Consider the following 24,847-nt stretch of genomic DNA (forward strand, 5'->3'; position numbering starts at 1 on the left):
CGCCGAGTGGGGAGTCCAATGAGGGGCTCAATCCCAGGACTCCAGGATCATGACCCGAGCCGAAGGCAGTAGCTTAACTAACTGAGCCACCCAGGTGCCCCTGAAAACACTTAAAAAAGAAGACAATAGCAAATGTCATCAAGGATATGGAAATATTAGAACCCTCAGACATGTGCCAGTGTGAATGTAAAATGGTGCTGCCAATTCGGAAAACAGTTTGGGAGTTCCTCAAAAATTTAAACGTATAGTTACCATAGTACCCAGACACTACTAGGTATAATACATTTGTCCAGACAAAAACCACTACAGGAATGTTTGTAACAGCATTAATTATAATAGCCAAAAAGTAGAAACAACTCAATGCCCATCAACCGATGAATGGGCAGACAAAATAGGTATACTCATACAATGGACTATTATTCAGCCATAAAAAGGAATGAAGTACTTATACATGCTACAATGTGGATGAACCTTGAAAACATTATACTAAGTGAAAGAAGCCAGTCACAAGACCATATTGTATAAACCCATTTATGTGAAATGTCCAGGTGAGGCAAGTCCATATAAAAAAGGTAGACTAGTTGTTGCCAGGGGTTGCCAGGAGGGAGGAAGGGGAATGACTGCTAATGGGTTTCTTTTCCGGGTGATGAAAATGTTCTAGAATTAGAGGTGATGGTTGCCTAACTCCGAACAGAGGAAAAATACCACTGGAGTGTAAATTTTTAAAGGGTGAATTTCATGCTATGTGAATTATATCTCAACTTAAAAATCAAAATAAAGTCTTAAAAATTGCAGCGCTTTTGGAGACCCCTTGCCTTATAAAGAGGATGCCCGCAAACCAACAGCAATAACCCAGACCAAGCACAAGGTGAGCCACTCCCCCAGGCCAGGGACCACGAACTGACCACGCCCCCAGGAGGAGGAAGTCCCGGCTTGGAGGTCGCTGATTGGCTGAACTGTAGGAGAGGGCGGGGCGAAGAGGGGTGCGTCGAGTCCCTCTCGCAGGGGCGGGGCGGGCCGAAGCCTTAGCTCGCGAGATTTTGCTGGTTCCGCATTTCGGGTCGGCAAGGTGGGGGAGACGAGCGCAGCAACTGGCACCGGGTCGACCCTCGGTTCAGAGCAGCGGCGTCCGGTGCTTCCGCTGGCCGCGAGCTGAGGACTGTCCGCTTCCTCGTGGTTCCCGCGCGGGCTCCGAGTCCAGACCGCGGCGGGGGCCAGCGGCCCCTCCCCTCCGAGGATAGAAGATGAGCTTCCTCTTGTGAGTGTGGCCGGGCCGAGGGCCCCGAGGGCTGAAGGCCGAGGGCGAGGGGGAGGAAGGAGGCGAGCAGGCGCCTGAGGCGAGGGCCGGGCCCCGGGGTCGGAGTCGGAGCGGCCGACGTTTGCTTTGCCCGGCCCCCGGCCCCTCCCCCCGCGGGCCACGGGAGCGGCCCGGACGTGGGCCCAGGCAGAGGGAGGTGAAGGTCGAGGCAAAGGAAGCGGAGCGAGAGGGTTGCGGAGTAGAGAGGCCCCGAGGCCGGCAGTGCCTCCAAACTTTTCCGCCCCAGAGCCCCTGAGGGCGGAGGGACGACCGGGGGGTGGAGCCCCGAGCCCGGCCGCTGGGCTCCCGATTCCTCTCAAGTCTGGAGCCTTCTAGTACCGATCCATGCTGACTTAGCTTGTTACTCTACCGTATGTCAAGTTTTATTATCTTCAGTATTAAATTACCCCCGCGGAAAAACGCTGCCCCAGGAAGACGTTGAGTGCCGCAGTTCGAGAAGCTCGAAGTTAAGCTGCGGCCTTGCATGCAGACTTCTGTCCAATTCGGATTCAGCCCACTTTGTGACTTTGTGTAGATTTTAGTTAGTTAATAATCTCTACACCCATCATGGGGCTCAAACTTACAACCCCGAGATCAGGCGTGGCACGCTCTCCTGACTGAGCCAGCCAGGCACCGCTGTCACTTTGTGTAATTAACTTTTCCTGGGTAGGATCCTATTTTAGAGATAAGGCCTGGGGCCCAAACGAGGCTTAAATGGAAACTTTTGTGAATTCTCTGATGATTCTTAAGCGTGTTAAGGTTTGGGAAGCACTGCTCCAGCACCTTATTTCAGGTGGCTCTCTCTACCTGGTACATTAAATTTATGCGTTGTGTGATTGAGGACATATCTGACATTTTTATTAAATTTTATTAAAGTACGTCGTGTTCCTTAACCAGAGTTTATCCAGTTCCTTATTGTGAGAATGTTTTGCTTTGAGAGGCACGTTAAGTTCAGAGACTGACTTTGTCTTTGCCGGCATGTATTTAACAGGTTTGCTGTGGGCATTTCATAGGCCAATAGCATACCGGATAGTGTTTCTTATTAAACTAATGAAATACTCCAAGTCAGTGATAGATTAAATACACTATTGTTCCAGAAAAGGGGAGATGAAAAAAATAAAGTCCAAATTTAGTTGAGATCTACCTTTATAGGAGTTGGTCCTGAGGAGAGGGGTTGGGCTTAGCCAACGCAGCGCTGAGGTCCAGCTGCCGGCACTAAAGTGAAAGTCCTTGTTGCCAAGGATCCATGGCGCTGGTGTTGACCAGCAAGTGGATTTTCCTTCTGCGCTGGGCATTTGCCTGGCGGGGGCCAATTGTCCCAAGGTTTTCACAGAGCTGTTTAGGTCAGCAAGGTGTCACCTTGCCCAGACCTAACACTCTCCAGTACTCCGCACAAATTGGTGGTATTTATAGTCAAAATGTCTCCTTGCCATAGTTGCTTCTTCCTAAGTTTTCACTGATAAGCCCCAGCAGGGCCTCTCTGCAGCTGAACGGCTGAGTTCTTATGGGTGAGAATAGATGAGATGATGACGTCCTGACACAGTTTACTTCATTCTTACATGAAAACAACTTTTTTTTGTCTTTGTCATGAACAAGTGGATTAAAACAAATTTCACTGAAGTCATAAACAAGTGGATTTGAAATCTTACCAAACCCATACACAGCAGAGAAATTTGGATTCTATCTAGTATTTTGCTATTAGAAAATAGCACTACTGAGAATACCCTTGTTTAAATCATTTTTCCCCCGCCTTTCGATTATTTTTTAGAAGTATGGTCTACACAAGTATGATGACCATGTCTGAAAGTTTGTATGATTTAGATTGTAATTGTAAATCTCCATATTACTGGAACAATTTCTCCCTCCAGTCCCAAAGTCTTTTTCCTATGAGTTAATGTTTAGTTAGTGGTTTGTTTGTGGATGCTCAGTTGCTTAGTTACTTTTTGGATTGAAATGTGAGGTGGTTTTTTTCTTTCAAACCTTTGTTGACAGGCATTTGAGTTTCCACTTTTTGGCCATTATGAATAATTCGGCTATGAACTTTTGTGTTCAGATTTTTGTATTGGATGCATATGTTCATTGCTCTTGGGTAAATACCTAGAAGTGGAATTGCTGAGTTATATGCCAACTATGTTTAATCTTTTGAGGAACTGCCAAACTTTTTCAAAGCACTGCACCATTTTGCATTCCCACCAGCACTGTATGAGAGTTTCAATTTACCCACCATAGGTAGCACTTGTTAATTGTCTTTTTGATCATAGTCATACCAATGGATGTGAAATGTTATCTCATTGTGATTTTACTTTGCATTTTCCTAATGACTAATGATGGTCAGCATCTTTTTGTATGCTCTTGGTCATTTGTATATCTTCTCTGGAGTAATATCTATTCAAATCCTGTGATCATTTTTTAAATTGGGTTTTTGGGGGGGGGTTGTTTTTGAATTGTAAGAATATAAAAAAAATTTTTTTTAAAGATTTTATTTCTCTGATAGAGAAAGTGCAAGTGGGGGAGAGGGGCAGAGAGGGAGGGGGAAGCAGGCCCCCTGCTGAGCAGGGAGCCTGATGGAGCGCTTGATCCTAGGACCCTGGGATCATGACCTGAGCCAAAGGCAGATGCTTAACTGACTGAGCCACCCAGGCGCCCCACAAAAGTATTAATTTAGACGAAGACCGTGTTGAATCTTGAGACATCATTTCATGTTTTCTTTCTTTTTTTTTTTTTTAAGATTTTATTTTTAAGTAATTTCTACACCCAATGTGGGCTTGAACTCAACCCCAAGATCAAGAGGCACATGCTCTACCGACTAAGCCAGCCAGATGCCCCCTTTCCTACACTTTCTATGCATTTACAAGATGGGCTTCTGCTGTACATTTGGTCCTTTAGTATGTTTAACTATGACTTGAGAACTTGGCATGTGAATACATGTAGCTCTAACTTGTTCTTCTTAACTATGTAGTATTCCATATTATGGATATATCAAATTTATTTATTCTTCTAATAAGTTTTAGGATTATTTCCCGGTTTTTCACTGTTAAAACCAGTCTTGGGAACCACATCCTTATCCATATCTAGGAGAGATACCTAGAGATACTCAGCAGGGGGCCTGCTCCCCCATTTGCGCTTTCTCTATCAGAGAAATAAAATCTTTAAAAAAAATTTTTTTTGTATTCTTACAATTCAACGGATGGATTGGGAGCACCTCGATGTTTATAGATACTGTTTATAGATACTGCCTTCCCAAAATATTATACCCTTTACACTTTTTTTTTTTTAAGATTTTATTTATTTATTTGACAGAGACAGAGACAGCGAGAGAGGGAACACAGCAGGAAGAGTAGGAGAGGGAGAAGCAGGCTTCCCGCCGAGCAGGGAGCCTGATGCGGGGCTTGATCCCAGGACCCTGGGATCATGACCTGAGCCGAAGGCAGATGTTCAACGACTGAGCCACCCAGGCGCCCCACCCTTTACACTTTCTTTTTTTTTTTTTTTTTTTTTTTAAAGATTTTTTATTTATTTATTTAAGAGAGAGAATGAGATAGAGAGAGAGCATGAGAGGGGGGAGGGTCAGAGGGAGAAGCAGACTCCCCGCTGAGCAGGGAGCCCGATGCGGGACTCGATCCTGGGACTCCAGGATCATGACCTGAGCCGAAGGCAGTCGCTTAACCAACTGAGCCACCCAGGCGCCCACCCTTTACACTTTCACCAAGTGTATTAAAAACTAATTTCCCTGTACCCTAGCTCACACTTAATATAGTTGTTGTAACTTAATCTGACATTCAGATTAAGGAAAAGTAAGTTATTTTAATTGAACAGTTTTTCATATGTCCATTGGCCATTGTATTTTTATTTCTGAGTTCCCAGTTGATCTGTAGCCCATTTTTCTAAAGGGTTCCTTACCTTTTTCTTAACAGATTATTGAAACCCTTTATTATTTGGTTAGTACTTTTTCTTTTTTTTAGTTAATATTTTGTAATACATGTTGTGAGTACTTTTTTTGTTACTTGTCTCTTTGTTCTGTTATGGAAATCTTAATTCTTATGGTTAGAAATACCTCCATTTTTTCTGGGTTTCTTATCCTGTTAGCTTCCTTACAGAAAAACGCTTTTTCACAGTAACCAGTTGTCTCTCATTTATTCTCCCTGCTAATAACTTCAAAATGTTAATGTCACTTCTACTGTGGTTTGCTTTGATGGCATCACAGATCCTTTGATACAGAAAACTGGATTTTTGAGCTATTCAAAACTTAGGGCTACCTCTCTCCCCCACCATTTTCTATAAGTAGAAATTGAAGCCCAAAGGAAGTTTGTTTTGTCAGACAGTCACAGAATTAGTGGCAGATCAAGGACTAGAACCCTGTTACACCATACTACTTCATGAGGGTTAGTAGAATTGCGTTCTATATGAAATTGTGTTGCTAATCCTAAATCTATGTGAAGAAAAACATTTAAAGCGTTCTTTTTTTGTGATCATCACCCCCTCCCTATCCTGGCACTTTTCAGAGCACTTTTTAAAATTTTCAGAACAATTTGTATGCCTAAAATTATGCCATTCTGCTTTCAGTCCTAAAATAAAAATTGATATACTTTTACTTTCAACCTAACAGCAGCAGCCGCTCTTCTAAAACATTCAAACCAAAGAAGAATATCCCTGAGGGCTCTCATCAGTATGAACTCTTAAAACATGCAGAGGCAACTCTAGGAAGCGGGAATCTGAGACAAGCTGTTATGTTGCCAGAGGGAGAGGACCTCAATGAATGGATTGCTGTTAACAGTAAGTTTTTAATAATATTCAGCATTGCTGATTTATAGGAACAATTTGCTAAAATTTTTTTGTTAATGAATTTTCTTTTACAGGTATAACTGTTGTAGTGTAATGGATTACCTGTAAAGAAACTCATAAGTACAAATACATCTAAAACTGTTTTGTTCTCTTCAGAGTACTTGGTTATGTAGCTTGTGTGGCTGGATAGAGACACCAGAGAAGAAATGTTGAGTGCTTTGGGGTAGTTTCTGAGGATAGAATGGTAGGAATTATTGGGTAAGTTCAAATAAAAGATTAGAATACAAAATTCTGCCTGTAGCGGACCATGACTTTGTAGGGAGCCCGTCTGCACAATTGCATCCCCCTCTCCCAGCAGCTCTCATCTGCCTGCATATACACAGAAGTCAATTGCGGTTCATAGGAGCAGTCACTTGATTGTTGTAACTTAGGAGTAGTCAGGAAATTGAGAGATTGGGAGAAAATGGGAGGGACTCATGAGCTGAAAGTCACTCGAGTTCAAGAAAATGAGGGCATGACGTGAAAAGTTATATATACTGAGGCTAGAGATTTGAATATTTGAGCCTATCATTTCTGAGGTGAGATCAGTGCCGGGTGATAAGGTTTAAATCTGTCAGGAACTTCAGATGTTCCAGGAATTTTTAAACTTTTTTTTTTTTTTTTTTAAAGATTTTATTTATTTGTTCATAAGAGAGAGAGGCAGAGGGAGAAGCAGGCTCCCCGCTGAGTGGGGAGCCCGATGCGGAACTTGATCCCAGGACCCTGGGATCACGGCCTGAGCCGAAGGCAGACACTTAACCATCTGAGCCACCCAGGCGCCCGGAATTTTTAAACTTCTTAATGGAAAATTTCAAACATACAAAGTAGAGAAACTAGTATAGTGAATTCCCAGGCATCCATTGTCCAGTTTCAGCAGTTGGTTCCTGGCCAATTCATGCTTCTATATCTCACCCTGATTTTTTTTTTTTCTTTTCATATTTTAATTCCTCCTTCCCCTCTCCACCTCCCCCCACTCTTCCTGTCTCTACCCTGGTTGGTTTCATGCTGGCAGCGAGACCTGGCCAGCCCACCTCACCCTGATTGTTTTGAGGTGAATCCCAAACATATTATTTCATCTATAAATATTTCATATCTCTAAAAGACAGGAACTCCCCCTTTTAAAGATAATGACAATACTGCCATTCCTTTACGTTAGCAAATATCTAGTCAGTGTTCACATTTTCCCTGATTGTCTTCTAAATGTTTCTTTTTTTAAAAAATTTATGGTTGGTTTAAATCAGGACTAATAAGGCCTATATGTAATGTTTCTTGATTCTCTTAATTCATAGGTTTCTCTCGTTGCAGTCTTTCTTCCTTGCTATTTTGTTGTTGTTGAAGAAACCAGTTCATTTATTTCCCACAGCATGAATTTTGTTGATTGTGTCCCCAAGGCATCCATTATCATGTTCTGTTCTTCCTTTTATTTCCTGTAAATGATAGATCTAGAGCAGCACTGTCCAATAGAACTTTCTGCAATGATGCAAATGTTCTGTATCTGTACGGTGGCCATTTAGCTCCTGAAATGTGGCTAGTGTGACTGGAACTGAATTTTAAATTTAATTTTAATGTAAGTAGCCATATGTGGCTAGTGGCTCCCACATGAGCACAGATGTGGAGCTTTGCTCAAATTCAGGTTTGATTTTGTTTGTTTGGAAGACTACTTTATAAGTGGTGGCATATACTTCCAACAGTGTCCATAATGTCCTCCATAGTGTCTAGCTGTCTTTCTTGGTGGTATTCAGCTGTTGATAATCACTCCTTTGATCAGCACTGTCTGACAGAAATATAACGTGAGCTACAAATGTAATTTAAAACTTTCTAGTAACCATATTAAAAATTTTTTTTGGTTTTTTTCAGCACATTAAAAAGCCATTCATATTACTAGGAGAAAAAACAAGGTGCAGAACTACGTGATATGTTAAATCTTTTGTGTAAGACAGGATACAGGTGCTTAGGGGGCAGGAGACGAAAAAAATAATGTAGTGGTTGTCTGTAGGGGGAAGCTGGAGTGGTTGGGATTAAGATTTATCACTATATGTTTTTATAGATCTTTGTGAACCATGTGAAGCGTTATATATTCAGAAAAGACCTTCCCCTGTTTTTTTTTTTTAACCTTAACTCAAATTATCATGTTATCTGAAGGCATCTGTTGGCCTTCTTCAGCCTTCAATTTTTCTTTGAGACTTTTTGCTTTAGATAGGCTGTTCTCCAACGTGACTAAGTAAAAGGAAGGTTTCTAAGTGAGGGAATTTTATATAAAATTCCTTTTGACAAGACAGAGCTTTTTTTATCTATTTGTTTTTTAAGAAATGTGGAAAAGCCCTAGTTGGTTTTTAGGTACTCCTCTAGACAGGGAACTAAAACATTTTTAAAAATTTTCCAAGGCTTATGTGGGTGTCTTTGCAGAGGAACATTTGACTCAGATAGGTTCATTACTCACCCCTTCGTCTTCCATTTTCTTCCATATCTAGCTGAAGCTCCTGTAGGAAGTGCTCCCTGACTACCTCAGCCCCTCAAGATGCTGCCTTTTCTCTCAATTCTTATATGTTGTATTTATTATTCCTTTCAATTTTGTCCCTTCAGATAGCTGGAGTCTCCAAGACAAGGGACATTATCTCATGTCCTTTTTGTGTCCTCAGTATGCATTAGGCTTCAGGTTTTTTATGCTAAGATGTTTTAAATGCCTGCTGATACAGCTGATACACCTTCTCCTTCACAGGATATTGACTCTACAATGCTCTCTGCTTTTTCCCAGCACAAATGGTATTGTCTGGTCCAGATTGATAGGAAGCAGTGGGTTTTTTCATTCCCTTGGATATAATCAAATTATATATTCTAATGATACAGTAGTTACCGATAAGTTAGAATTATTCTAAGATTTTATTTTCCTGCTATTCTATGCTGGCTAAAAACTTACTATATTAAAGTGAATATATATTAAAAGTTAATTTAGGTGTGACAGCTTAAAAGGAGAAGGGAATTTGCAGTACCCCTGGATCATTGAATCTCTTAAGGATTTATTCAAGAACTTGAAGGCATTGTCCATTTTTCCTTCAACTGAGAGGTCTGATGTTTTTTTTGTGTTTGCACAAACATTTTAACACAGTTCTGGTATTACGTTTCCAGCTGTGGATTTCTTCAACCAGATCAACATGCTGTATGGAACTATTACAGAATTCTGCACTGAAGCAAGCTGTCTAGTCATGTCTGCAGGTCCAAGGTACATATACTGCCTATTAGATAGGTATTTGAAGTACTAAATAAAGCTAATCACTAATTGATATAAATTAAACAATAAAGCCTTTTTGTTTTTCTTATCTGTTTGCTTGTGTAAAAGCAGTTCAATTTTATGAGTTCTTGAATACGTCCCTATAAGCTTTTAGTTATTATTAAATACTTTAGTATGTGGTACTTAGTATTTAATTGTATTATGCTAAATAATGAATGTTCAGTTTTTTTTCTTGTGCTTATTTAGTGTTAATTATGTCCAAATTGTGCTGCTTTAATTGTCTGGCTTAAAGATGCTAGATTGAAAAAATCTGACTACGGCGGCGCCTGGGTGGCTCAGTTGGTTAAGTGGCCAACTCTTGATTTCTGCTCAGGTTGTGAACTCAGTGTCATGGGATCGAGCCCCACGTCAGGCTCTGCACTCAGCAGGGAGTCTGCTTGAGATTCTCTCTCCCTCTCCTCCTCCCCCTGCTTGTGCATGCACGTGCACCCTCTCTTTCTCTCAAATAAGAAGAAATTTGACTATTATACATTTTAAGAAACATTAAGAAACGTGGAACTGTTTTATCACCCATAATGTTAAGTCAAGGTATGATGGGATTAATGTTTTAGTGTTTCTTTCCAGTCTTTTTTTCCAATAATAAATGACTAATTTTATGTGATGATACATGGTATCAAGATATTTACCCCTTGGGAAAAAATTGCCTTTCCTGAATTTGCTACAGGTATAACGGGAAAAAAAGGTCTCCAGTGAGTTTCTAGTTCTGTTTTTAATAACAGTATTTTGGAGGGATATTTTTATTTTGTGTTAAGTTTTATTCCTCAAACTTCCTGAAAAGAAATTTAAATAAAATAAATAAGAAAATTAAACTTATCTATGGCTTAAATGCTTCACACAGTGAAGTTTAGCAGAAGTCTTATTACGCATTTCAGCTCAGCAAAGGGAGGGAGGAAAAGATGCATGCCTAAGGGTGTTTCTTTAGTACCCTCTCCAGGACACAGTCTTTTTTAAGATTTTGGATTTTTTTTTCTAGTTGAATCTATTTTATTTATTTTTTAAAAGATTTTATTTGTTTGAGAGAGCACAGGAGAGAGAGAGAGCACAAGTGAGCGAGAGAGCACAAGCCGGGGGAGGTGGAGGGGCAGAGGCAGAGGGAGAAACAGACACTCCGCTGAGCAGGGAGCCCGATGTGGGGCTCCATCCCAGAACCCTGGGATCATGACCTGAGCCGAAGGCAGATGCTGACTGAGCCACCTACGCGCCCCCAGGAAACAGAGTCTTATTATCTTGACTCTGTTGTTGCTACCTTGATGGCCAGCTGTTGCAGGATATAGGGGATCCATCTGTCTCTGACCCAGTCCTCAGCACCCTCTGCCAGGAATGTGTAGTTCCTTTATCTTTCCCAGGGCTGTGTTAAAAAAAAAAAAAAAAAATCCATTCTGGCACTGTCAGCTGCCACATTATCCTCCTTTTCTCTTCCAATTATAACTATCCTATTTCAGGATAATTCTATAGGGAACTCTGAGTAACCTTCAGTAGAACTTGAGGTAATTTACTAAGTTATAAATAACTTCAATTGACAAAATGTAGACCTACTTTTATTACAAGTTGTACATTTGTTACTGCTTTTGAAAACTCTGTAAGTAAAACCTTTTTCTCTCCAGATACGAATATCATTGGGCAGATGGTACTAATATTAAAAAGCCAATCAAGTGTTCTGCACCAAAATACATTGACTATTTGATGACTTGGGTTCAGGATCAGCTTGATGATGAAACTCTTTTTCCTTCTAAGATCGGTGAGTTAATGTTGAATGTTTTCATTTTTAACTGATAAATATGTTGCGTTCTTTTTAATACTCTGTTACTTAAAAAAAAAAAAAATGTAATAAAGGCTGCCAAATTCCTCTCCAAAAAGATTGTAAATGCATACTCCCTCTAGCCATGTTTGTGTCTGCCTGTGTTTCTTCACAAATACTGGTTGGCTACTCATTTTTTAATCTTTTCAGTTTGGGTAAATAAGTTTGTTTGAATGTACATTCAAAAAATATTGATGACATTGAGATTTTTTGGTTTATTAATCTTTGTGTTTTCTGTTCCTGTCCTTTGTCTATTTCTTTGTATGGTAAGGATGTTAGCTCTTTGACATATAATATGTATCTTTCCCCAGCTTGCCTTTTTTCTTATTTTGTTCATGAGGTATTCTTGCTGTAACTTTCTTATTTGTCCTATTAATTTTTTCCTTTATGTTGTGTGGATTTTAATATAATGATTAGAAAGGTTTTCCCTACTTCAAGATTATTAAAATATTTGTCCTTGTTTTCATTTAGTACTTTTGTGGTTTTGTTTTTACATTTAAATCTTTGTTCTTGCCAGAAATTTTTTTCTTAAGGCTCCCTTCATTTTTTTTCTAGTTATAAACGCGAATCAGTTTGTCCAGTACCATTTATCGAATACATGTGTCTTTTCTCCCTGGGTTATCATATGTGTACACCGGATTGCCACATAATGTGGAGTCTTTCAGTCTCTTTATCTGTTCCTATAGGAATTCCACACTGTTTTAATTACCATGGCCATATATCTGAGCATCTTGTAGGGCTAGTCTCTCTTCCTTGCTCTTCCTTTTCAGAATATTCACGGCTATTCTGGGATATTTGTTCTTCCAAAGAACTTAGAACCATTTTGGCAAGGTAAAATAAAAATATTTGTGAGATTTTGATTATTTCATTCAAGTTGTAGATTAACATAGGCAGTCTTGTTCTCTTGACAATACTGGGTCTACTCAAGAACAAGGTACATTTCTTCATCTTTTTTATTTCCTCTTGTAAAATTCTGTAGTTTATGTTAATCCTTCAAGTTTAAGTTTATTCCTAGACATTTTGTAGTTTTTTTCATTGACATCTGGCTTCCAAACGGTTATTGTTTAGTATATAGGAAAGCTATTGATTTTTCTGTAAAATTTTGTATAAATTGACCATCAGATTCTGATTGTTTCAGTTGTTCTGGGTTGGTTTTCTTGTTTTTTAAGTATACCGTCACATCATATTAAGGTAATATTAATTTTGCCTCTTCCTTTCTGATATGGATGCTTCTTGTGTAATTTTTTTTTTTTTACTGATATGGAAAGATATTATTCTGTGTTTTTTTTTTTATGTTACGTTAATCACCATACATCACATCATTAGTTTTTGATGTAGTGTTCCATGATTCATTGTTTGCGTATAACACCCAGTGCTCCATGCAGAACGTGCCCTCTTTAATACCCATCACCAGGCTAACTCTCATGTAACTCTTATCTCATTGCCCCAGAGTAGTGCTGAGTAATGGTGATGATGTGGCAGACCTCCTTTTCTTGTTTCCTTACTTTTATGCAAGTGCTTCTAGTACTTCAGCATTAAGCAGGAATCTTGCTTTTGGTTAGAGGTGTGTAAATTTTTAAAAATCAGGTATGGTTGTTGAGTTTTATATTTTTCCAGTGTCTGTTGTTGGTTACCATAAGGTTTTCTCCAGTATCTTTTTTTAATGTTTCACTGGAAGAGTATTTTTTATTTGCTAATATTTTGATTAAGATTTTGACATCGGTATTTATGGATGAGATCAGTCTTTTCGTTTTCAGTTTAAGAGTGTCTTACAAATAACATGTTGGATTCTGTCTTATCTGTTTGGGCTGCTAATAACAAAACTACCAGAGATTGGATGCCTTATGACAACAGAAATTTATTTCTCAGTTCTAAAGGCAAGATCAAGGTGCCTGTGAAAGCCCATGTTTGGGTTGCAGACTGCCGACTTCTCAGTCTTCACATGGTGGAAGGAGCCAGCAGATGTTCTCGGGGGCCTCTTTTATAAGGGCATTGATCCCACTCATGAGGGTTCTGCCCTTGTGACATAATCACCTCCCAGAGCCCCATCTCCTAATAGCATCACCTAGGGGGTTAGGATTTCAACATAGGAATTTTGAGGGGACACAAATATTCAGACCATAGCAGATTCCTTTTTGCGGTCTAATCAGTGGCTCTTTTGGGAGAAGAACTTGTATCATGTTACACTCCGTCTGTTTGCTATTGGTCAGATTTTCTATTTTATTACTAAACTGCTTATTTCCTTTCTCACAGATTCTTTATTGTAATTGACTGTGCTTGGATGTTTCTGTTCAATTCAGCTTGGAAAATGCTTGGTTTAAGACAAATTACTTCTATTTCTTTATTCATTAAAGTCTTGTGCTTATGGAAGATAAAGAATACTTAAAAGTTTGTTCTCTTTTCTCAGCATTCTATTCTTCAGTAATCCAGCCTAATGTTCTGGAACCCTTTTCCCCCCCAGTTAGGCTATTATCAACATCTTACTTCTGCCAGTTATTTATTATTAGATAGAACTGTTACTCATTTTGAACTAATACATCTAAATTATTACTGTTCCTCTTATTAGCAAGATGCATATTTGTAAATTCTAAGAGAAGGAGTTTGACTTAAAAATCCAGCTTTTCAATATATGAGTACAAGACCCCAGTCCAGAAAAACATGCGCACAAGCTCCAAAATAAAGTTTGAAAATGCAAGTTGTTAGGAGCACCTGGCTGGCTCAGGCAGTAGAGCATGCGACTCTTGATCTCCAGAGGTCTTGAGTTCAAGCCCCACGTTGGGCGTAGAGCTTACCTTAAATAAATAAAGTTTTTTGTTGTTGTTTTTTTTAAAGATTTTTTTCATTTATTTATTTGACAGAGAGAGACACAGCGAGAGAGGGAACACAAGCAGGGGGAGTGGGAGAGGGTGAAGCAGGCTTCTCGCGGAGCAGGGAGCCCAATGCGGGGCTTGATCCCAGGACCCTGGGATCATGACCTGAGCCGAAGGCAGATGTTCAATGACTGAGCCACCCAGGTGCCCCTTAAATAAATAAAATTTTTTAAAAAAATGCACATGGCAGTTGTTAGCCAAGATGGGGTGGGGGTGGGGGACCAGAAAAATTAGCTTGCAAGAGCAGAATACACTAAATTTCAAGCTTTTAAGGACTGGTTAAGAAATAAATTAAAATGCAGGCAAGGAGAAAGTGTTTTAACCTTTGTTTTCTGAAAGATTGAAGAAAAGGAAATGTTTCTTGAGTAGTGTTGTGGAATAGCCTTTAAGGCTGTCTAATCTAGGTTATTTTGGAAGCTGATGACTTCTTAATGTGTTTATATACTGTACTCAGTGCCACTTGTATTGTCTTTCTCCTGTCCCTGTTTCCTAAGACTTTGATCTTGTCAACCGGAATTCTCAGGAACGTGACCAGAGAGAGATTAGCAAACCCTCTCCCCGTTCTTTTCTAAGGAAGTGTTTATTTTCTTTGCAAAATAGTGAGGCGCTCTTCCTCCCTTTTTCAGGAAGTTTGTCCCTATCTTGTATTATAGGAAAATGAAAATAGCACTTTGAAAAGATAAGAAGTTGGGGACTCCTTGATTTAAGAAAGAAAACTGGTTTTTCAGGGTAATTCAGAAGATAAAATACTTTTTATTTATAGACAGTAGATTATAATGCCTTTTTCTCTTAGTTTTCATTCCTAGTTGAGTGTGTGTGTGTAAAAATTTTTAGAGTTATGTATTACAAAAATAAAAGGTTTTTATTTATAGTCAAAATACTTGTTGCATTAATCTTAGGAAGAAACTCTCCGGTATTAAACAGCTAAAGTTATGTTTATTTTAACTTTGATTCAGCGGCACCTTATAAATGTAAGAAAAAGTGTGCTATGTGAGGATACCTCATATATCTATGTTTGGGTTTTTTTTTTCTTTGTCTTTTAAAAAAAGTATATGTATGGAAAACAGGCTTATATTTGTGAATGTGTGTGTTTGTGTGTTGGAGTTGCTATGGCAGCTTCTAAACTTTATGCTGTTCAATTAGATAAAAGACAGTTAATATATATGTATTTGATTACAGGTGTCCCATTTCCCAAAAACTTTATGTCTGTGGCAAAGACCATTCTGAAGCGTCTGTTCCGGGTTTATGCCCATATTTATCACCAGCACTTTGATTCTGTGATGCAGCTGCAAGAGGAGGCCCACCTCAACACCTCCTTTAAGCACTTTATTTTCTTTGTTCAGGTAAGTTGAACCATGTTGACATCTTTGTCCTTTGACTTGGACTCATTTGTTAATTTTAATACAGAGTAATTTATAGAGTTGTCTTAATTTATAGATGTAGAGCAAAGTATAAGCAGAGCTCTCTCTTTTCTCTTTTCCATGTTGTTTATTTCATTGGTGGGCGTAGCAACATAGAAAGCATCACCCCCATTTTGGGCCTTTTGCCCCTGGCTGCCGCAGCCGGGTCTCCAGTTAGGATATGACAGGGAGCACCAAAACCCCAGGACAGCTTGTCCATACCCTCCTGTTCCATCACCACTGTTGAGTGAAAGGATGCTATGGAAAAACATTTGCAATTAGATTGTTTCATGAGATGTCTGTGCCTGGGAGAGAAACTTTTGGAAGAACTTGTTAGCTGCTCTCTTAGTTTAAGCTTCTAGAAATCCCATTTCAGGCCAAATCTTCTGAAGTCAGCAGCTAGAAACTTCAAAAAGGACCACCCCCTTCAAAGATGGGGCCTGTTACCTAAAGGACCCTTAATTGGAATTGGAACTTTTTAAAATCAAAATAATTCGCATTGTTTGAAAAAGATATTAAAGAGACTCCTTTAGCAACTTTAGAGATCCATAATTTCTATGCAAAATGTACATATGTCTAGATACTGTTTTTTGACAGAAAAGCCAGGAGTTTTATAGTAGATACTGTGTATTTCAATTATATGTGCCACACAAAGGATAATGTACTGTGCTCGTCTCTGTCTTCCTTCTGAGATTGTTGCATGGCGTCGATCTCGGTAGAGTCTAGGCCTGATACAGGTATGTAGATACAGATGCAGGTTAGTTGTAGGTACAGATAAGAGTATAGAGCAGTAATACAGCGACAGTACAGACACAGACACATGTAGATGTAGATACAGTATAGATCTATGAAGGACAAAGGGCCACTGCTCAGGAGGTGGCCACTGTCAGAAGTTCACTGTATAGTTTTAAGATCATTGCCATGTAAATGCAAACATATATCTAATTTTCATTTTAATGTTTTACACAGTGAGGATCATGCTAATACATACAGTTGCTTCTTTGGTAAATCCCCTATATTTTTAAAAGTGAGTAAAAATGATCCCATTTTAAAACGTTCACAGATCATTTCATCATTTTTTTGGATTTCAGAAAACCAGGGCTGGGAATCCCTTCTTTGAATGACATTTATGGAGTTTTAATTTTAGGCCTATTTTTAAATATTACTTTTCTTCTCTTTTTAGGAGTTTAATCTGATTGATAGGCGTGAGCTGGCACCTCTTCAGGAATTAATTGAGAAGCTTGGATCGAAAGACAGATAAATGTTTCTTCTAGAACACAGTTACCCTCTTGCTTCATCTGCTAGAGCTATCTCACTGCTATCTGTTATAGACTAGTGATACAGACTTTAAGAAAACAGGATAAAAAGACACCTGTTGTTGGTGTCTACCGATAAAATTGTCCCAAAGGTAGATTGGCCTAATCCTTCAGTGAGAAATTCAAGAGGCAGCCGACTGAGGCACTGTGTGACCACTCCTGTTACTGTCAGTGTTATACTTGGTTGTAATATGTGATGACTAACATGTAGTCTCTTAGTTTACTTATTCTTTTACTGAAGAAAATGATTGAGTGCTTCAGGTTATAGCATAATGGCTATTGAGAATTTCCACCAATACTTTATTAACAAGTTTCCAAAACCAATTACCTAATAATGCAATCAGATCAGTTTTATTCTGCTTTTATTTACAAATAGAAGAGGTATTTTTAAGTTTTCTTAAGATTTAGAACATTTCTGTGTTACTTTGGATAACCTTTTAGTTTGAAGTTTGTATGCTAGTGTTTTTATAGATAAGACTATATATATATGTTTATTTTTTCAGAATCCCATGATTGTAGTTTAAATCCTCATATGACCTATGTGGTATGGGAGTAACCAGAGTTATTTCTAAAATGACTTTATTTTTTAATCTTTATTTGGGATTTTATTCACATAAACCTATCTAAAGTAAAGTTTTAGGAGTATGTATATCAGAAATAATTTTCTTAAGGCATGTAAGGATAGTCTTGTACATTTTTATTTTGAAATGCTTCATTCAGATTAATTTTAATAGGTAGCTTTTGGCTAAGAAAGAAAACTCCCCAAAATTATGACAAATTTAGGTCTCAGAACCACTATTTTCATTCATGTTGTTCTTCAGAGCCCCTGAGATCCTGGAGAGGAAAATGGAAGAAAGTACTCAGATACTTGATTATTTTCTTTTGAGTGTCCTTTAAAACAAAAACAAGAATTACTTCTATGTGTTTTTATTGTGACTTGAGACTTAGTTAAGGGTAGTGTAGAAATGCCCAGGCTTTAATCCCAACAAGGATAAAACTTAAGGAAGACCATAATAAAAAACCTTGAAGGTGTACACATTTTATAACACAGCTTAAAGTTTGGTGTGCTACCTAGCGTGTGTGTGTGTATGTGTGTGTGTGAACTAAATGGGAGGAATAAGTAAAAGATCTTACTTCATTCTGTTAGTAGTCAAAGGATGGATTGAGCCCCAATAGGGGGTTTAATCCTGTTTTAATTGTTTTTGTATCAAAACTTGAAATTCTTCTATTTCTAAAAAAAAAAGAAATCTTCCCCTTTAGTGAAATAAAGGTCTAATTTTCATTAGGTTTCTAGGATTTATAAACTCCAGCTGCCTGTCAAGAATGTACTGGGCACAAGTCTGCTGAAGACTTGCCCGACCAGCATTGCTTAAAGTCCATCAGCACTCTGTGTGATTTCAGAGCTGGGATTTTTGCAGAGTGCTCACCAACTCCCTTGATGGCTTTGATAAAAGGTTAGATTGGTTAGGTTTTTTTGTTATTTATTTTTATTATTCCACTAAAGTATAAAGAAAAAAATTGCTTAGGAATTCCATTTTTATAACTCCATTTCATATCCAGATATACAGAATTTTAAAGGAAACAAAACCTTTCATCTATTTTATTTAGGCTGAAACCATATATCTTTGTTTCAGGAATTAAAAAACGGGATAATCCCTTATGGAAAAAAAAGAGAAAAGCCCTCTGAAACATTCCACAATCCGTGTTTTAAGCTTATCCAAAGGTCCCTGTCCGGAGTTCTGTGTGTTTGTGTTGATCATTTATGAACAAGGAAGCAGGTTTCTAGATGCCACCCAGAATGTTAACTGCCTCTCAACTTTGGCTTTAATTAAGTCTTCAAGGAATGAAATTCTATTTCTCAGCTAGGATTGTACTTTCCATCATTTCTCATATTTCACATTTTTAAAGGAGTTCTCACTTTTCTCCATTTATTTTCAGTGATAGAAATCCTCCCTCTCTTCATGACTCCATCCCAAAACAAACCAAAGATGGTCACATGCTTAGGCATAAATAAAAAATTTGTTGGTAATTTGAGACTCAGAATGTCCTTTTTAAAAATAACACATTACCAGGTTCCCAGACTAACTGGGCTTAACCAACAATGCACCTAACCGTTAAATTAACACTACTTGTTCACATCTAAAGCCAGCGAGTAGAGAGCAGGAGAACTGGAGGAGGGGGGAGGGTGAGGCCCTCCTGACTGGGCTAGAGGGCCGGTCTTTGAGAAGAGTTGGAAGGAATCCGTCTGTCTTGGGAGTCTTCTCCCTTGTGATTTATCTTCCTGTGCCCGGGGTCTGCCTGTTCCACAACCCTCCCTGCCGCCCCCGCGCCCCGCCCCCCCCAAATCAGAGGTCACCTCCTGTTAGGGTCTGGTCGCTGCTCCTCACCCCTGAGTACAGTCACGGGATGGAGAGTGCTTGCTAAATTACGCAGGTAGTCCTAAGGTGCTTAATTTCCAGGCCTTTAAAAACCTTAGACGATGGTGTGCAGATTTTTGTTTAACTATTGAAACTTCCTCGTACTACCGTTTTTGTTTTGATAGCCAAATGTCTCTTTTATTCTCCAGACTGTGAACAAAGTGATTTTTAGAGGGCTGCCAGCTAACAAATTTCCTTTCATCTTAGACTTGCAGAGCCCTAGCTTCTGTAAGCTGCTGCCTGCTTGAGAAATGCAAATCTGTATTCATCACGACTGTGATAACACAGGGAAGGCTTTCCTAGTAGTGCAGAGGCAAGAGGAGCAATCCGCTGGTGATTTTAACTTTTGTAAACATTTTTGAGGTTTTCCGATTATACCATTGGCTTTCTCTTGGACCAGTGAGGTTATACTAGAAGTGGAGCTTCTAAACAGAACATCATTACCTCATCAGCATAAACAAATCCGCCCTCAAGAGTCGAAGTCTTAGAAATTTGTTGCTGAGCAGCAGACCTGGTGCTGTTGTTACCTGCCTGGTACAGGAGGCCGAGACCCCGGACACTGAGCCCCTCCAGCAGGGACGTTCTCTCTTCCTGAGGTCAGTTCAGTAAGTGGACTTGAGTTTTACTATTGTAGACTTCTGGCAAAGAGGGAAAATAGTGGTCCCTCAGTCTTCCTGTGTGCTCGCATTAGATTCTGATATTTCAGACTATAAAAGGCTTTGGGGAATGATATTACCTGTTATGATAGCAGTGACTTTGTTGAAGCAACTGCCCTGCAATTCACTTGGGTTTTCTCTCATTCTCAGATTCTATTCCAAACAAGTAGTCTGTAAATCCAAATGGATTACCAGTGTGCTATAGGGTTTTTTATAGAACATTCTAGGTTTGGTCTACATCAACAATAGTTTGCATAAGTTAGTCTTGGTTACCATCTAAAATATTTTTAAATGTTCTTTACATGAGAATTTATGTTGTATTTCTAAACTTTTAGGGGCTTTATCTATTTTTCTAAGTCAGTTAATTGTACTTTTAAAGAAAGTATTTTGTATCTACTTTTGTAACTTCATCAGAATAAAATATATTAAAAGAAATGACTGATTAAAGTATGTGTCTCAACACTTTTTTTTTTTAAGATTTTATTTATTTGAGAGAGTGCACATCCATATCCCCCTGAGCGAGGGGGGAGGGACAGCAGGGGAGGGAGAGAGGCAAGCAGACTCAGCACTGGCTGGATCTCCTGACCCTGAGTTCACGACCAGAGCCCAAATCAAGTCAAACACAAAGCCGACTGAGCCACTCAGGCGCCCCTCACACTTATTTCTATTTAAATGTGAAACTTAAGATTTTTGCTTCTATAGAAGATTGTCTTTGCTTATCATTTAGTAGCTAAAATGTTTCCTTAACTCTTAGAGGAAAGAGAAGTCCCTAAATAAACTATAATACCAAGGACCCACCCCCAAGAAACAAACTAGACCTACGATTACAGTGGCTAAAACCCATCCCAGACAAAAAATTAGTAGTCTCCTGCACTAACCAAGCTGATCTCTTTTTTGCATATTCCTGGTTGTGGATTGAGAAAAGGGAAGAGGAGAGAATGGACTCATGATTTTCTGACCTTGAACTGAATGCTCATCATAAGACCTCCCACCCCAAATAGCCGGTTTTTGTTCTCGCAGGAGAAATACGAGAGTGATTTTTAGAGGTCCAAATTACAGGTGCCTAGTTTTAATTCAAAATAGCAATGCTAGAATTGTTTTGACCTTTTGATTAGAGTTAAAATTTAGAAGTTAATATGGCTAAATAATATGGGTTAACACTCCTATTTTGTAAGAGATACAAACTCTTGATCAGTTTTGGATTTTTTTTGATTGTTACATTTCAATAGGATTATAATCGCTCACAAAAATGTAAGGATGTCTAATGTCTAAGTTTGAAAGCTATTTTAAACTTTATAAATGAGTAGTAGAATAACCCAAATAATCTTTGGGAGGGCCGGAGTCAGGCTTCAAAGCTACAGTGTCTACACCATGTCTCAGGCCCTCTGGCTAATAACTCACGCTGAAGGCCTTGGAATGGACACTACAGCCTGCAGCATTATTGCTGACCACTAGATGTCAGTCTCTGCGTCAGCGCCTCCCAAAAGCCCGATGCATCAGCCCTGACCAGAATAAAGAATTTTACCTAGAACTGTCTTCCTTTCCTGTGTCTTATAATAAAAAATGTACATGGGTGACAAAAACAAACAAACAAAAAACACAAACACATAATGGGCACCTCAGATTTGGTAGACCCTAGGTCATATACCTCTGTCCTGGCTGCTAGAGAGGCTGGGGAAGTTTCTGGATTTTACCGTAGGTTTAGAGTTCACAGCAAAATTGATGCTGGTTGTTCGAAAAACTTGGGACTGGCTCCTGCCCTGAACTTTTTGTTCCTGCTCTGTGAAAAGATAAGGGAGTTTTCACTAGAATGTAAGTTTTCTGGGCACACTGTTCAGCTCAACGGACATTTTTTGTAGCTATTTGCTAAGTGAAGGAAGTCAATTATTGATTCAGATTCTGGTCAAGTTCTTGTGGTTGATGAGCACTTTAAATACCACTTCTTTAGGGGAGCCTACCTGTTTAGGGGAGTCCTTCAGCAGGTTATCTTTTTTTTTATTAACATATAATGTATAATTTGTTTCAGGGGTATAGGTCTGTGATTCAACAGTCTTACACAATTCACAGCGCTCACCATAGCACATACCCTCCCCAAAGTCCATCACCCAGCCACCCCATCCCTCCCACCTCCCTCCACTCCAGCAACCCTCAGTTTGTTTCCTGAGATTAAGAGTCTCTTGTGGTTTGTCTCCCTCTCTGGTTTCATCTTGTTTCATTTTTCCCTCCCTTCCCCTATGATCCTCTGTCTTGTTTCTCAAATTCCTCATATCAGTGAGATCATATGATAATTGTCTTTATCTGACTGACTTATTTCACTTAGCATAATACCCTCTAGTTCCATCCACATTGTTGCAAATGGCAAGATTTCGGTTTTTTGATGGTTGTATAATATTCCATTGTGTATATGTATGTGTGTGTGTATGTATGTATATACATATATACATACACCACATCTTTATCCATTCATCTGCTGATGGACATCTAGGCTCTTTTCCATAGTTTGGCTATTGTGGACATTGCTGCTATAAACATTGGGGTGCAGGTGCCCCTTCGGATCACTACATTTGTATCTTTGGGGTAAATACCCAGTAGTGCAAATGCTGGGTTATAGGGTAGCTCTATTTTCAACTTTTTGAGGAACCTCCATACTGTTTTCCAGAGTGGTTGCACCAGCTTGCATTCCCACCAACAGTGTAGGAGGGTTCCCCTTTCTCCGCATCCTCGCCAACATCTGTCATTTCCTGACTTGTTAATTTTAGCCGTTCTGACAGGTGTGAGGTGGTATCTCATTGAGGTTTTGATTTGGATTTCCCTGATGCCCAGCGATGTTGAGCACTTTTTCATGTGTCTGTTGGCCATTCGTGTGTCTTCTTTGCAGAAATGTCTGTTCATGTCTTCTGCCCATTTCTTGATTGGATTACTTGTTCTTTGGGTGTTGAGTTTGATAAGTTCTTTATAGATTTTGGATACTAGCCCTTTATCTGATATGTCATTTGCAAATATCTTCTCCCATTCTGTTGGTTGTCTTTTGGTTTTGTTGACTGTTTCTTTTGCTGTGCAAAAGCTTTTTATCTTGATGAAGTCCCAATAGTTCCTTTTTGCCCTTGCTTCCCTTGCCTTTGGCGATTTTTCTAGGGAGAAGTTGCTGCAGCTGAGGTCGAAGAGGTTGCTGCCTGTGTTCTCAAGGATTTTGATGGATTCCTATCACATTTAGGTCTTTCATCCATTTTGAGTCTATTTTTGTATGTGGTGTGAAGAAATGGTCCAGTTTCATTCTTCTGCATGTGGCTGTCCAATTTTCCCAACACCATTTGTTGAAGAGACTGTCTTTTTTCCATTGGACATTCTTTCTGGCTTTGTCAAAGATTCGTTGACCATAGAGTTGAGGGTCCATTTCTGGGCTCTCTCTTCTGTTCCATTGATATATGTGTCTCTTTTTGTGCCAGTACCATACTGTCTTGATGATGACAGCTTTGTAATAGAGCTGGAAGTCCGGGATTATGATGCCACCAGCTTTGGTTTTCTTTTTCAATATTCCTCTGGCTATTCGGGGTCTTTTCTGGTTCCATACAAATTTTAGGATTATTTGTCCCATTTCTTTGAAAAAAGTTGATGGTGTTTTGATAGGGATTGCATTGAATGTGTAGGTTGCTCTAGGTAGCATTGACATTTTCACAATATTTGTTCTTCCAATCCCTGAGCATGGAATGTTTTTCCATTTCTTTGTGTCTTCCTCAATTTCTTTCATGAGTATTCTATAGTTTTCTGAGTACAGATTCTTTGCCTCTTTGGTTAGATTTATTCCTAGGTATCTTATGGTTTTGGGTGCAATTGTAAATGGGCTTCAGCAGGTTATCTCATTTAATCATTACAGCCACCTAGGACTGGGACTAAAGCTATTATACTTTTAATCATAAGAAAGTAAAACTGGCCTTCTATTTGCTTCTATCATAAAAAGTTACACTTGAAATGTTAAATTGGAACTAATTTGGAAGCCCAGGATTGGTGAGATTGTTCTGCAAATCCTTTCCTAAAAAGGTTCAAATTCACACTCTGGAGCTAGAATGGCTAAACCACTGTTCAGCTCTGTTTAGTAATCCTAGTGTGTGTGTGCACTTTTTGTTCTATGCCAAGCTGGGCAGCTGCCAAGACTAAATCAAGAGCCTGGGGTGGAGCTCAGGGACCACTGGGAAAAACAGACACCTACATAAATTGGTAGAGTTCTCTGATTGCCATATGTGCAGTAAAAGTTATGCATAAGTTGTGGGCCCCTGAGTTTACTGTGGGGCCATCAGAGGTGGTTGCCTGGAGAAGACAAGGCTTGAGCCGGCTTATAAGATGGGTAACCACATAAGCAAGCTTGTAGGGTAGTTTGTACGGGGAGGTACCAGCCGTCCAGTATTACTGAAGGGTGGATTTCAGTTGGACAGGTGGGTAGGGGTTAAATCATATGAAAGAACTTGGGTTTTTGCCAGTAGGTGATGGAGGGTCAGAAGGATTTTAGATAAGCAAATAATGGACAGGTTTGCACTTCAGATGGGCTCTGACAGCAGTGTGGAGACACGGAGGGGAGGATACTGGATACTAGGGCAGAGTGATGGTCCAAAATAACAATAATAATGTGAACGATCATGAAATTAGGAAGAAGAGGAAGGCTGAAGATAAGCAAAAGTACTGACTTTCAATAAAAGAGGAATTCTGCAAACACAAATCAGTGAGTTTAACGTGGGTCTCTTACAAGTAACAACCCAACCAACTAAAATGACTTTAGTGCTCATTTCTGGCACTACTTGACAAACAGTGGTAAACATCTGTCTCTCAACAACTCCTGTATCTATTTCATTTCCAAAATGGGTGCTGTGCACATGATTACAAAGGTGGCAGCCAGCCGCAGGCGCTCAGTGGCAAAGGACCGTTTCTTTTCCTTAGTGCCGGGCGAGTCTCTAGACCAACTCTCACTGGGCTGGCTCAGATCATGTGACC

The 24,847-nt window shown here is 39.3% G+C and overlaps 1 protein-coding gene across 1 annotated transcript; it reads left to right on the forward strand.

The window, feature by feature from the left end:
• Positions 1 to 1,045: 1,045 nt before the first annotated feature.
• Positions 1,046 to 20,299, forward strand: MOB1A (MOB kinase activator 1A). Its single transcript, XM_032410659.1, has 6 exons — positions 1,046 to 1,258; positions 5,904 to 6,070; positions 9,245 to 9,338; positions 11,012 to 11,145; positions 15,255 to 15,418; positions 16,659 to 20,299. The coding sequence occupies exons 1-6, from the start codon at positions 1,245 to 1,247 to the stop codon at positions 16,734 to 16,736; spliced, it is 651 nt and encodes a 216-aa protein (XP_032266550.1). The 5' UTR covers positions 1,046 to 1,244; the 3' UTR covers positions 16,737 to 20,299.
• Positions 20,300 to 24,847: the final 4,548 nt, after the last annotated feature.

Source organism: Phoca vitulina, unplaced genomic scaffold (assembly GCF_004348235.1).
Source record: "Phoca vitulina isolate PV1807 unplaced genomic scaffold, GSC_HSeal_1.0 scaffold12, whole genome shotgun sequence".
NCBI classification, from domain to species: Eukaryota; Metazoa; Chordata; class Mammalia; order Carnivora; family Phocidae; genus Phoca; species Phoca vitulina.